The sequence below is a fragment of the Chelon labrosus genome (assembly GCF_963514085.1).
Source record: "Chelon labrosus genome assembly, chromosome: 9".
In the NCBI taxonomy this organism is placed as follows: Eukaryota; Metazoa; Chordata; class Actinopteri; order Mugiliformes; family Mugilidae; genus Chelon; species Chelon labrosus.
The window spans coordinates 9,092,715-9,106,755 of record NC_140359.1 but is presented as its reverse complement, the minus strand read 5'-3'; the positions used below and the strand labels follow the sequence as shown (position 1 = coordinate 9,106,755).

At 39.6% G+C, this 14,041-nt stretch overlaps 1 protein-coding gene across 2 annotated transcripts; it reads left to right on the top strand.

Annotated features, from left to right (window-relative positions):
- Positions 1–881: 881 nt before the first annotated feature.
- On the top strand, positions 882–13,980 carry ulk1a (unc-51 like autophagy activating kinase 1a). Of its 2 annotated transcripts, none has more exons than XM_084551019.1 (27): positions 882–1,487; positions 1,598–1,690; positions 1,784–1,825; positions 3,113–3,145; positions 3,269–3,305; positions 4,377–4,550; positions 4,711–4,784; positions 4,877–4,978; positions 5,906–5,964; positions 7,184–7,266; positions 7,344–7,394; positions 7,491–7,579; positions 7,753–7,852; positions 7,949–8,006; positions 8,333–8,422; positions 8,624–8,749; positions 8,849–8,985; positions 9,562–9,662; positions 9,948–10,063; positions 10,252–10,358; positions 10,673–10,798; positions 11,126–11,280; positions 11,431–11,606; positions 11,712–11,830; positions 12,276–12,433; positions 12,553–12,688; positions 12,816–13,980. In XM_084551019.1, exons 1-27 carry the CDS (start codon positions 1,398–1,400, stop codon positions 12,857–12,859), a joined length of 2,676 nt encoding a protein of 891 aa, XP_084407145.1. In that variant the 5' UTR covers positions 882–1,397; the 3' UTR covers positions 12,860–13,980. The 2 variants fall into 2 exon arrangements, with proteins under 2 accessions (XP_084407145.1, XP_084407144.1); XM_084551018.1 differs by having other exon boundaries at positions 7,696–7,852.
- The last annotated feature ends 61 nt before the right edge of the window (positions 13,981–14,041 follow it).

The following is a 14,041-nucleotide window of genomic DNA, read 5'->3' as shown; positions in this document are numbered from 1 at the left end:
GCTATTTAGTGGATACATGTGCTTGCGGCCAAGGGATGCATTAGAAGGAAATCCATTTTTGGATGAAGAACAATAACCAGTGAAAGTTTCCAACATCCTGCATTAGGCAACTAAGCCAAAGAAAAGTGGACCAAAAGTGGATCGATGAAGTGTTAAAACTGTAAAAGGTTAGGTTTGCAGTTCCTCAATAACATGGATTAAGTGTTCTCCTTATTTATATAAACTGACCTATTTGGTGGTAGAATGAGGTTTTAGCAGTCAAGTTTAGACAAAACAAATTAATATTTTACTAAGTTAAAGTCTTATTATAACAAAATTATCTATTATGCTCTATTGTCCATCCACTAACAACATCCGCAACAAGAAAACACAAGAATCACAAAGCAGCTATGTACCTAACAAAAATGGTTTTCTGAAGATCCCCATTTTATTTGAATGACTCCGACTGCTGAAGTACCATCTTAACTACAATTTATTTAAATAAATAGCAAAATCTGTACAGGTATGGAAACCCACAATGGGCATGAAGAGAAAATAGCATGTGCTATTATGTTTATGGCAGGTGTAAATTCAGTCTGTGATGTCAACATGTTGTTGTTTAGGTGTCGTTTAGGCACTGTTGAGTTGTGAAATTGTAGGATATAGCCTCAAATGCCTGAAGTGTATTGGGTTAGTACAGAGCCCAAGGCAGAGTGTAATAATGACTGTTTACTTTTTGAAACAAGGAAAACCATCACTTGTCAAATATCATCTTGAGGCAGAATTTGTTTCACTAATTGAAGTCAAATTTAATTTTATTATAATGGAGCAATATTTATTTAATTTAAATAGACCACATTTAAAACGGCCACACTGAATTTGGAAAACTTGGCTTTCTTGATATAGCAGTTAAAAATAAATCATAGCCTAATGAAGACACTGAATTCCGACTTTACGAGCTGTCTTTGAAGGCGCCACCATCCAACATCTGCCGCTGTGTTTGCGCATGCTCGTCATGAGACTTGACTAACTCTTGCGGATGGGTAGAAAGGTGAGGAAATAATAATATCTGAGCTCAGTGTGTAAATACAGACAGCTTTTAACAGCACTAAAGGGACTTTCAAAAGTTATACGGTCAGAGAAAAGCGACAGGGACTCATCTGAATCGTTAAAAAAGCACAGCGGACTGCTGATATTTTGTTTACATACTGTTGTTTATATTAGCTACTACGCACACTGTTTTAAGTTTTTGTGTTGACGGCAACTTCGTGATGTTGTTACCGATATTTTCCAGTGCTTTAAAGCTTGTCGCGCCTGAAGACGCCATTTTTTATCAATGATATGGGATTTACCGGCTCGAGGAAAGCGCTGCCTCTTGGACCTGCTCACACACTTTAACGAGTTTATTTTTAATATCCATGGAGTCTGTTGGGAAGTTTGAGTTCAGCAGGAAAGACCTCATTGGTCACGGTGCCTTTGCAGTTGTGTTCAAAGGCAGACATAAAGAGGTAAATTTCACATCTGACACATATTTTAATTCAGCCGGTCATTGTTGACATGTGTAATTTTGGTGTAGGCTACTCCTATCATTTATTTATTTCTGTTTTTACTCCATAAGAAACGTGACTGGGAAGTTGCTGTGAAGTGTATTAACAAGAAAAACCTTTCCAAATCACAGTCTTTGCTTGGCAAAGAAATCAAAATATTGAAGGTAATATATAGGCTTAAGTATATTTTTCACTATTGGCGAAAGGCTGCATAGTCTGTGCACTTTTAACAAATATATTTTTCCTATCTCCTCTAGGAGCTCAAACATGACAATATTGTCCGACTACTTGACTATCAGGTAAGGATGGTTTCTCCTCTATGTCTTCTGACACAAATCACCACAGACCTTTCCTTAGCAACCAGAGGGAAAAAAACAGACATGCTGCCAAGTGATGCAAATGTTGACATGTTGCTGAAACGCTGAACGTCATTTGCCCATGTGGTACCAATATGGCTGTCGGATGTTGTAGTTTTTCCATGTGGCCGACGGGCCACTGAAAGACATAGAGGTCCTTTAAATAAATCATCAATCAAGAATGAAGAATAGGTAAATTACTTATCTTATATATGCATTTATATATGCTAAAGTTTGGTTTTCCTGTAGGGCGTTAATGCCACAGCCTATATGTCATTTAATGGGTCACACATTGGACAGGACATTAACCATTTGGTTGGACGTGAGTTTATTGTGTGTGTGCTTTCCTCTTCTCACCTAACTGACACCTGCTAGACGGCCAGAAAAAGGTGGAGTGACCCCTGTGTGTTTCTGACAGATGGCAGGGTGTAGCCAGTTAAACAATGGCTTATACAACACAGAGTCTGAGCATCGACACATGCCAGCATGCAAGGCCAGTGACTTTAGGTTTTACAATGAGAGTCCAAGCTGAGGCTGCAAAAGCTTTTTGTTAATTTAATTGGCATCTCTAAAACTTCTGTTGTCTGTTAGAGAGGCACTTATTGCGCCATATTAGCTGTAATGTGTTTTTATGCACACTCCTCAAGTTTCACTTGAGTTCACTTAGTACGCCGAGCATATTGGCTTTAAGGTGATGATATTAAAAACAAACAAGAGAAAGCTTGCTTCGTCACTTTCCATTCAAGTCAGGTGGGACTGACACTCAAAACTTATCGTCCTTTGGCTCCACCCCATATCACCTACTACTACCTGCCTATTACTGCCTTTGACTTTTTGAATTTTTCAATGAAAATGAAGTGGGGCGCTGACTTGGAAAAAGCCTCTTGGATGATTTAATGGACTCGATGAAGGACATAGGGTTTAACTATATACAGTTTCAGGCCCGTATGTTAGCTGTTGCCCAGAATTTCTAGAAGCTGCTGACGACAAGCCAAAAATCCGTCATCTCGATCTAAGAAATGAGCTATGACACTTGTTGTGTAACCCCGGGGAACAGCTGCTAAGGAGTTGATAGACTGTTGCCATAATTCCTCAACTCTCTATATGGACTGAATGTGTTTTAATTATTTCAATATTTACTTACTTATCCATCAAATCATTTATTGAGTATTTGATTATTGTAGTAGCTGTCATGCTGATCATTTCCATTTTATCTGGTTCTATCAACAGGAAATGGGAGGATGTGTGTACCTTGTCATGGAGGTGAGCTGTGTTAGAAGTGGTAATGACTGGTGTGTTTTCATGTGAAATGCAAATCACATCCAGAATTAGGCAGCATTGTCAAAGCTTCTGTTAAGACTTGTCTTTCTTTTCTTGCCTTCTCAGTACTGCAATGGAGGTGACCTGGCAGAGTACCTTCACTGTAAGTGTGATCCTAAACGTAGAAGCACCCATGTGGTAAAGGTGTCAAAGCAACTGTTGCATACCACTGTCGTTCTCTGTCTGTCACAGTCTGTTGCTTGTAAACATGTTCGAAGCAGCTTACTCTTGTGCTGGTACGTTGGTGTGGCTTTTAAGAGGCTTGGCTAAGCTTTTTCAGCATTTTGAAGGAATAATAGGATTTTGGCAGGGCAGTACAACCACAGAAATGAGGTTTAAATTTCCAACAGGTCAGTAGCTAAATTATCACTTATAATCCGATGCACTTAACCGAGTTAAAATGAAACCAATACAACCTGGTCAAGTTTCTTTCCAGTGTTTTATCCCTTCACATTATGTAGAAACTAGTACAAAATAAGTGGCCAAGATTAGATCCATTGCAACTTGTAATGGCACCAGGTTTACGTACAAAAAAATATGACGCAGCGGAGGCCATGGAGTTGAGTGTTTCTCAGGCTAGAGTTTCCCATGTTGTGTCTCTGCCAAGGAGGTGCATACAGCTATTTGCAGCACAACACTCAGTCACATTTGGCAAGGTTCACGGAGCACCCACATGACCTCACCCATCTGTCACTCACTTATCCCCTACGCTCTGGTGGAAAAACACGGCAGCTTGAAATACTGGATGGACTGGGTGGGGTGGAGGGGGTGACAGCCTTAGACTTTAATTTCCAAATGAAGCCTGATAAACAGAATTTTCCCCCATAAAGTGTGACAGCTGTGACGCTGATGTGATTAAGGTTCATGTTCACCTTACATCACACAGGAGTCAGGTGAGAGAAAATACATAAATTCTCTTGAGGGATCTTACAGCTGTTGTTGTTGTTATTGCAAATTCTTCCAGATATCTGCTGTTAACCCTGCAGCTTTTCTCTTTCTCTTAGTTCTATAATTTTTTTTTTTTAATTCTCAGTGAGCCATCAATATTGTCAGTGTGTTTCTTACTCCCTGGTTCGTCCCTACCCATGTATTTACATGCAACATGGTAAACCCTCTATATATGATGCCGAATTTTCTTGTATTCTCCAATGTATTTCATTCTTCTAATTGACAGGTAAAGGCACATTAAGTGAGGACACCATCCGTGTGTTCCTGCAGCAAATAGCTCAGGCCATGAAGGTCCTGCAGGGCAAAGGCATCCTTCACAGGGACCTCAAACCCCAGAACATTTTACTCTGCCACGCAGAGGGCCGCAGGTCCAGTTCCGTCAATACCAGCATTAAGATAGGTAATGACTTACACTAGGAGAATGTTATGATCATTATTCTGTACGGTATTTGAAAATGTTCTGCTTTAAGGAGGATGCTAAAGCGAGTTCATTTCTCAATGTTTTTTGGAGGGGTGGTGTACTGTGTGTCAAACATGTCCCTCACCTCATTCCTCTCCAGCTGACTTTGGATTTGCACGTCATCTCCAGACAAACACTATGGCAGCCACGCTGTGTGGCTCTCCCATGTACATGGCAAGTATTAAGGTCTCTTACTCTGCTTCCCCGTGCCAACAAGGTGTAATGTCACAGTGTTTCTAAGCTAATCTGTCTTTGTCTGGACACAGGCTCCTGAGGTCATCATGTCCCAAAACTACGATGCCAAGGCTGATCTGTGGAGCATAGGTACTATTGTGTACCAGTGTCTGACTGGAAAAGCACCATTTCATGTGAGTGGTACTTCAAAAAGCACATAAACACGCAAACAAAAAAACCCTGACACCAATGTACTTTTATACGCTTTCGCTGAATAAATTTAACAGTTGGTCAACAAACACTTGCTAGTGTCTCTTACATAATCAAATGTTAGTGAAACTGTTTTTGTATTGGATTCTATAAAAGGCAAACTAGCAACCATCAAAACAGAACATGAGCCTTTCCTTTCATAACATAGAACAACAACGTGATCCACAACCATTAAGAAACACCTGTTTGCTGAGTAATACTCTTCCTGACCTCCAGTGTTGTTGTTGCAAAATGCTGCAATCTCTTGAACACTAGTCAGAAATTAGCCTTGTTTACAGATGGAGGGGGGCATGTGGAAATTGCTGTGGGCCGTTTCTCTGAACCCTGAATATACACTGTTTCACAATCCGAGCTATTACTTTCTGCTGTTCACGTGGCTGCACAGATAAAACTGATGAAATGTTATTCACAGACTGCCTCAGCTGTGGTTTACACATAGAAACATGTCAATGTTTTACCTTATTTTTTTATTATTACTGCCTCTATTTAAACTTATATGCTGTCGAAAAATAAGAAACATCTGTCGTTTGACCCTTTGTACCTATTGAGGTTACTTATGTTGAGTTTCCTTGAACGCAAGTTCTCTGAGAATGAGAGGGTCGTCTATTTCTGACAGGGCGGGTCAGGCGGTCCAAGTGAGATAAGCTCAAGGGTTAGTTTGAGGTTAGCTGGTGATGATGGTATTTATTTTGCTGACTTAGTTTACTGGAATTCTGCTGTTCCCTGAGTGTGATCATCATATACCTTGTGGACTTTTTGTGATGTTGTATGCAAAAAATAATTTTTTGAAATGCTTGTTTAAAGTAACTAGGTGCATTAATTTGTGTGTGTGTGTGTGTGTGTGTGTATAGGCTAGTACACCACAGGAGCTCCGTCTCTTCTATGAAAGCAACAGGACCCTTTTACCAAGGTTAGTGGTCCTCTGGATGAACCCCAGATGAACACACATATATGTATACTGTACAAACACAATACCCAGTGAGAGACAGAAGGAGAGGGGTGTAAACAGGCCTCTGTCATCTCTGCACTCAGTTTGCTGATGAACAACTGACATTGACCTCCTGTGTGTTTGCACATGCACGTGTCTATATGATGATGATTGATTTGATGTGAGCTTTAACGTGCGCGCATACATGCTCAGACACGTGCACGCACTCTCAGTAAATAAGTCCCATACCTCCACTAAAAATAGTCTCAGTGTGGAAGAAACTGATCCAGACACCTGACAGAACGCATCTTCTAGAAGAGTCTCCATCACACACAATTGATATTTGAAAATACCGCAAACGTATAACACTACGTATACAGTTCTGTCTATAGTGGAATTTTCTACGTGAGGCTTTGTCTCTGCCTTGTTATAAGTGGATACAGATGCAATCCGTTCTCCTGGCTATTTATAATCATTTTTGAACACTGAATCTCAAGTTCAGAACTTGGACATGGAAAGCATTCAAAGCGATTTATGGATTGTTTGCCCACTGTTTTCATGGTGTACTTTGCCAACCTGTGTATAGCTCACCGCCATGCTTATCTTTTGCAGTGATAAAGCTGGGTGATAAGATAAGCCCTGCTTCCATGTGAGGAGGCATAGTGTGTTGTTTTTTTCTGATTCTATATATAACCTGATTTGAGGTGCCAGCTAGTGGCCTGTTGGGCTATCACTTTCCACATGACCCACATAGCTCGACACAGACGAAAACACACACGCAGTCTCACTGACTGAGTCACTCGCGATGTCCGGGGGTTTTGTACTGAAGCCATAAACAAAGTACATAAAAAAAATTGCAACTGTCACTGCTCTCTGCGTTCTTATGGAACAGCAGTGACATAAATATTTAAATACTTCATATGTCAGCAACAAAATGGAAACACTGAACACACTAGAGGCACAAGTACAGCATATTAGCATCCTCTCTGGGCATGTACTGCAGATTCAGATACAACACACTGTATACTGTAAATCTGTATAAAGAGATTGTTCCTGCTTTTCTCCTCTTCCTGGACTGTATCCAAAATTCTTGTAATAAGCTATTAATTTAGTTTTTATCAGTCTCAGCCTTACTTTATGTTTTTAGCTGTGTTCTAACTAATCAAATGGATCTAAACATGAAGCCTCTGGATTTTCCCAGCATCCCAAAGGAGACTTCAACTAACTTAAGACACCTGCTGCTGGGGCTGCTGCAGAGAAACCACAAACAACGAATCAGCTTTGGTAAGCCTTTGCCTCTTAATACCCAGAATGTCAAAACATTAAAACAATTTCTTTCATGTAAATCTTTACATTTGCAGATGAGTTCTTCCACCATCCTTTCTTGGAGGCAAGCTCATCCACAAAGAAATGTATGTACTGTTTCTTGTGTGTGTCAATAGAGCTTAATATCACCTAAGCTGCTGTAGCTGAGGTCCTAACACAAGCACATGTATGTTTTATGACAGCCTCGCCTGCTCCCCTGCACTCTTACCCCAGTTCTGGCTCAGGCAGCTCCTCTAGCAGCTCCTCCACATCCCAACTGGCTTCGCCACAAGTACGTACAGTGTTCTCTTCTTGACAGAAATCTGCAAAACGTGTAAAAAATACTCATATTGTATTGATGCGCCTGTATATAAATTTTAACAATTCTTTTAACTTACATGTACTTAGCATTCCGATGGAGAGATGCACAGACTTCATCCTAAGGTGCTGTGCTCCCCTACACAGGACACCCCTGGCTTCCTGCTGAAAGAAATAGCGAATCAAGACATCAGAAACACACCATCTTACACAGAAGATTATGTCATGGTGCCTGCTCAGTTTCCCAGTAAGACCTCACTGTACAGATATGTGGATTTTTGTTTCAGGTTTTTCATCGTATCTGTACAAGTAATCTGACTATTTATTTTATGCTGTTTTCTAGGTGAGTACACATGTGAGGTGGAAGGCTCTCCCATTGACAGTTGCCTGATATACAGTGGGTGAGTTGTCACTCCTAATACCTGTTCACAAATGTCATGAATATAATTTTTGGATATGGGCTAACATGAAATTTACTTCATGACATGGATGGCGCAAGTTTAGGTTCCATTTCTTTAATCATAATTCACTATTTCTGCTTAAATGTCATTATAACACAAAGCAGAGAATCTGTTTCATGAAAAACTTTAGGCACATTAATTACCATACAGTGAAACTTTCAAAGATCCATTGGCGGTAGAAAGAATGCAGAAGAGATTGGTCCAAAATTGAATCAGTAAAATGTTATATTTGTTTGTGCAGGAAGAACTAACATGTGTTTCTTTAGAGGTTCGCTGCTGGCTGAGAGAGGTCCTGGAGCTTCAGGAACAACACCCCCACCTTCTCCCCTGCTACACTCACCCTCCAAGCCTGTCTGGTAAGAAAAAGGAAGGCAGGTTTAGATTTTAACTTAACCAAACATCTTTCTTTCTTTTTGTACAATAAGAGGAACTATGCATATAGGTCATTTGAATTTACTTCATGCTGTACTGGTATTTAAGCTATGAAAGCAACAAAATCACCTCAAAAGCATCTCACCTAACTGCCCTCTCCTTTGCCTCCTCCTTTAACCATGCAGCAAACCTGTTGAATTAGTTGGCCGTACATGCAGCCACTCTGTGCCCATTCCTGTCCCAACTCAGATCCAAAACTACCAGCGAATGGAGCAGAATTTGCAGCCTGCTGGCTTGCATGGCTCCACAAGGTATGTATAGCTGTCATATCTCTGTGCCTTTCCCACTTCAGTGTCTTTCTATTGTCCAGTCTCTTCCACTTTTGTTTAACTTTGTCTCATATCATTCAGGGTCACATTATGTTGTGCTGGCAGCAGTGAAAGCCCCTCACAATGTGGAGGGTGTAGAGCTCTGCATCAAGGTTTTGCTGTCAATTCCCCAAAGTTGGCAACTGGAGGAAGCGGACCACAACAGCCCTGCCCGCTAGGTAGTTATCTTAATTGGTATTACTTATCTAAGGACTGTTTGACCCTGTTCAGACATGATCCAAAGCACTTGACTAGAAGGCATCTGGACGTAATACCTCTCTTGTTCCAGATTTTTTTAGGGCCATCTGTTGATGGTTACTCACATGACAAAAAGCTTGTTAACCACCAGAGAGTTCAGTGAGTCAAGGTGTGAATGGTGGTAAACCATGTGATTTGTGTGAATATTACTGTATTATTAAACTGACCATTGAGGATCAACACAGACATGAAATATGTAATCTGTAATGTTTCTGTTTTGATCAAGCCAATAGATTGATGGCTTTGTATCCTTCAGACAGACATCACCATTAAAAGAATGGTCCTTACAGGATCGTTCAGACATGACCACACATGCAATGCGCAACACCTGGTGCTGGTACTGACATACAGCACAAATATGTCACGTGTAGTGGATTACAGGCGTGGTTTTGTGATGTTATTAGATTTTTTTTCTGCTGCTTTAACTTTTGAGGACTCAATAAACATTATGTACCTTTTTGATAATATTTTAATCTCTGTAAAATGTTCTATTTTAGTGGGAATGACCCCAAAGACCTCAGAGCAGACTCTCCCACTCAGTACAAGAACTGGAATACTTGCTGGCTCTCCTGACGTGCAGACCACATCCAGCCCCAAGGTCAGCTTCCATATACAAATACAGTATATTAAAGAAACTAGACATCCACTACACTAAACTACTCTTTTGTGTCAGTTTATTAATGACATTTCACATTATTTCACGCAGAATTGGACATGGAATTTTAACTGGTGCAATTTTGTTTTACCATATTGAAACCGCAAACGTGACATGTGACTTATTCTTCAAACTTTTTATAAAGGCAGCGACTTATGACACAGTATTTACAGATTCCTTCACACAGTAGAAGTGGTTTCAAAATTTTTTTTGTTTGTTTGTTTTCAGCAGCAGGTTCAGCCAAGACTGCCAAACCGATACAAGACAGTCTCAAACCTGCAAAGCCTTGACCCATCTCCTGCCTCTCAGTCCAAATCAGCCAACAAAAAGGGCCCTTTTAAAAGGTCAAAACACTAAAATGCAAATATCTTGTAATAAATAATAGTTATTAGAAGGCGCTGGAATGAAAAGTGAATTGTTCATACGAAAATTTAGCATCTGGTGCCTTGAGATGTCACACACTCAAACAGGTACATCATCTGATGAATTGTTAAATGCTCACAGTGGTGTCTGTGGTTACATTGATGTGCAGATCACGCAGCTCAGGCAGACTGTCTGATATGCTACTGAAGGCGGCTCATCTGTTGGAAGAAGGACATGACGAGAGCCCCAACTGTGAGAGGAGCATGGATATTACAGGTACGAGTTCAGATTACTACAATTAGGAGTGGTCAGCTGATTCCTACTGATGCTGCTTGTCTGTGTTCACAAGTATATACTGTATGTAACTGTTGTTGTGATAGATTGGAAAAAATCAGTACATACAGTATTTCATATTCACATATACGCCAAATCCTCTGTATTGTGATTTCTTTTTGCAGCATGCAGTAGTTATTTTTTGCATGCGCGTACTACAATGTACATGGCATTTACTAGACTATAGTTAAACTGGGCTGCATTATCAAATACCCATATAACTTAAACTCGTTTTTTTGTTGTTATTGTTCCTACAGCTCCACCTACTGGAGGTTATAGGGTTTTTCCGTGCTCAGAAAGCCCACCTCCTGCAATCTTCACTATGGGGTCTCCATCCAATGGAAACACTCCACCTGATACTATGGTATCCAGGACTGTCTCGGGTAGGTGTTCTCACTATCCTTCATTTTCCCCCATTATTTTAGATAGTTCCTTAATTAAATACATTGGTGAGTGATCCAGTGAGGATGGGTTTTATAATACACTGCATGCTCCAGTTCACTTAGAGCACTTATGAAAATTAAATAAGGTGTACACTTCTGCTTTCTTGAAAGCACAATAAAAGTACAGAGTACCTTTGTTAACCAAGTAATCTTTTACTTGCATGTGGTTTCATGTGTTACATGTTTACATTTTAAATGGTTTTCATTCACTATATTAAATATCAGCTGTTCAGGTTAAGTTGAATTTGCATTTTGTCTTAAATGCAGGTTCCCCCAGCTACATTAACTCTGCCTGGCTACTTAACAGTCGCATTCTCCAAAGAGGAAGTCGTAGAAACAGTGAGACTGAAGCCATGGATGCTATTCCACACAGCAGTCTGATTTTTCACCCTCCTGAGCTCCCTGAAGATACACTGATGGAGGTAGAGTCAAATACTCATGGTACTGTGTGGTGAATCCTCCAGGTTGTTCTGAACTTATACGTATAAAGTATATTGGCATATGAACATTATAGACGGGATTAAAGTGCGCATGAACAGTATTCACAGCATTTTAATGTGTTCTTTTCATAGGAGGCTCATACAGATGCTCTAAGTGACCTGCGTTTTACCTTGGCTTTTGTCCACTGCATCATGGAACTTGCTTCTTCCAAGGATCCAGGCCTGGATGCTATCAGCTGTCCTGATGTTTCCTTTCTAGAGCAGAGCTTGGTAACAGATCAGATCAGCCTTCTGAGTAAAGAGTGGAGGTGAGAGGCATTAGGGTTCTTACATTATCTCAACACTTACTTTAGCTTCCTTTGTCCACAAATCCTTTTGGAAATGACTTGCGTTTCTTTTGTGATTTTATTCAGCTTTGCAGAGCAGTTAGTGTTGTACATGAAGGCTGAAGAGTTTCTGTCATCAGCGTTACACGCTGCTAAAGAAAACATTAAACAAGGCCAACTCCTTCCCTCTGCTACAGTCAAGCAAGGTGAGACCAGTGAAGTTTGGTATGGAATGTCAAGTATTCAACTTTTGAAGACTTGAAAGGTGTCTATTAGATGTTTGTAGTCCTCTAGGAAGGACTTTTAGGTATTGTAATTGAAAAACTGTATTGCAGCTTTCAGGTGTTTCTAGCATCTAACAAGTACTTTGAGAGTTCAATAATAATATAAGTAATATAATTTTTTTTAAATCCAGCTGCATGCCCCCAGACTGTTACCATTTGTAGCATGATTAAAAGTGCCTACTGTGTACAAGGCTGTTACGCACACAATAATACGCATTAATAAAGTAAACTGTGAACACAATTTATCAAATATCTGAAATATCTATTTGTTAAACCAGACAATGTGATGTGTTTTGGTTTACAATATTATTTGCTAACAATACAGTGTCTATGTATATTGTATTTATTTATTTATTTATTTTTGCAGTTATCAGGAAGCTAAATGAATTGTACAAGAACTGTGTAACATACTGTCGCTCCCTCAACAATCGGCTACAGACCTTCTTGCTTGACAAACAGAAGCTTATGGATCGCTTCAATGCCCTCACAGCGGAGAAGCTCATCTATGGCCACACCGTGCACATGGTGAGCTCATTTCACAGCAGGGGATGCTCATGCTCACATAGCAGATTCTTTCCTGTATATATATCAAGTAAGTATCTTCACCGCAAGACTTTAAATGTGTGTGTTTTTGCTGAATTTAGGTACAGTCTGCTGCTTTAGATGAGATGTTCCACTGTGGCACAGCGTCAGTCCAGCGTTACCATAAGGCCCTCCTGCTAATGGAAGGTCTGGCCCGAAACCTCTCGGAGCAAAAGGACATAGACAACATAGATAAATGTATGTCAAAGAATTACATACAAACAACACAATGTTAATTTACAAAGAGGCAGAATCACGCCACATATTGAATGTATTTCCCATGTGGTCATTGATTTTTTATTTATTTTTTTGTCCATCTTTTCAGGTAAGAAGTGTATTGAGCGACGCCTGTCAGCTTTGCAGACATAACAGTATCAGTGAGCTCTACAACTGCGTCCATAGCAACTGCATTATCTTGCTTCATCCATCTCTCCTCATTGTCGATGGATCCTCCAACACACACAAGCACTTTGATCTCTCTTAAGGGAAATGACCATTGGAGCATCCGCTCTTATCCCACCACCCAGTCTGTAATTTTGATGTAAATGCACAGAAATGACTAGATGTCCTGTTTTGGACACATTCTTGAAGACAGACTTAATGATGATTGTTTGAATACTGATCAGGTAAATTGTTCTCAGTATTTGCTTTGTTTTGTTACAGACTTTACAGTAGAGTGATTCAGTGTTTTGCACATAGAATCATCTGGTAAACGTGATTTTAAATGTGTTTACTTGAAACAAACATTATTTAGTTGTTTTCTGTGTTTGAAACCTTTGTGTGAAAATGTTTGCCTGTCAACAGGAGGAGAATATTTTGGATGAGATGACCAAATATTGCCAATGTGTAGCAATACTAGTAACACGGTGCCTGTTTTTGTACATTATTCATCATAGCAGAGTGGTGAGTGTAAAGGTTATCAAAGTATGCTTTGTCCTCAAAGAGAATGTTTGCTGGTCTTACAGTCACACAGACTTACACCACTGTAGAGTGCACTAAGTATGTTTTGACATTTGAATAAGATTTTAGCCCTTCCATGGGTGGTAGTGTACTCAGTCATGAGGTACTTTAAGTAAACGCATGCATAAATGTGTCTGTATTTGTGTGTATGTGTGCACATTAGTTTTGTTGTTTTTGTCTTACATTTTTAGCTTTGCAAATTTTGCCTTCAGATGTTTGGGTTAATGAAATAATTTATTAATTAATTTGTATCTAATGTTTGCCTGATAGGACACTAGGTTGTTTCAATTACATATTCAATATTTTGTGAAAATGTGTGTTAAATGAGGAGTTTGTTAGAATTTATCCAACTGCCTTTTGTATTTAAACTTTTAGACTACCGGTCAAATTTGCCAGAATGACTTGACAGTGTGTGAACAAAATAAATTGTATTTATTATCAGAACTACGTCTTCCCAAGCCTGTTTCAGTGTGCATGCTAAAGGAATTTTAGTTAAATTATCATTTTGATGTGAAGCATGACAGATACTTTAAGCCTAACCCTTAAATCCAATTTATTAGAGAACTGATACATTTCTTAGAATTAAATTCA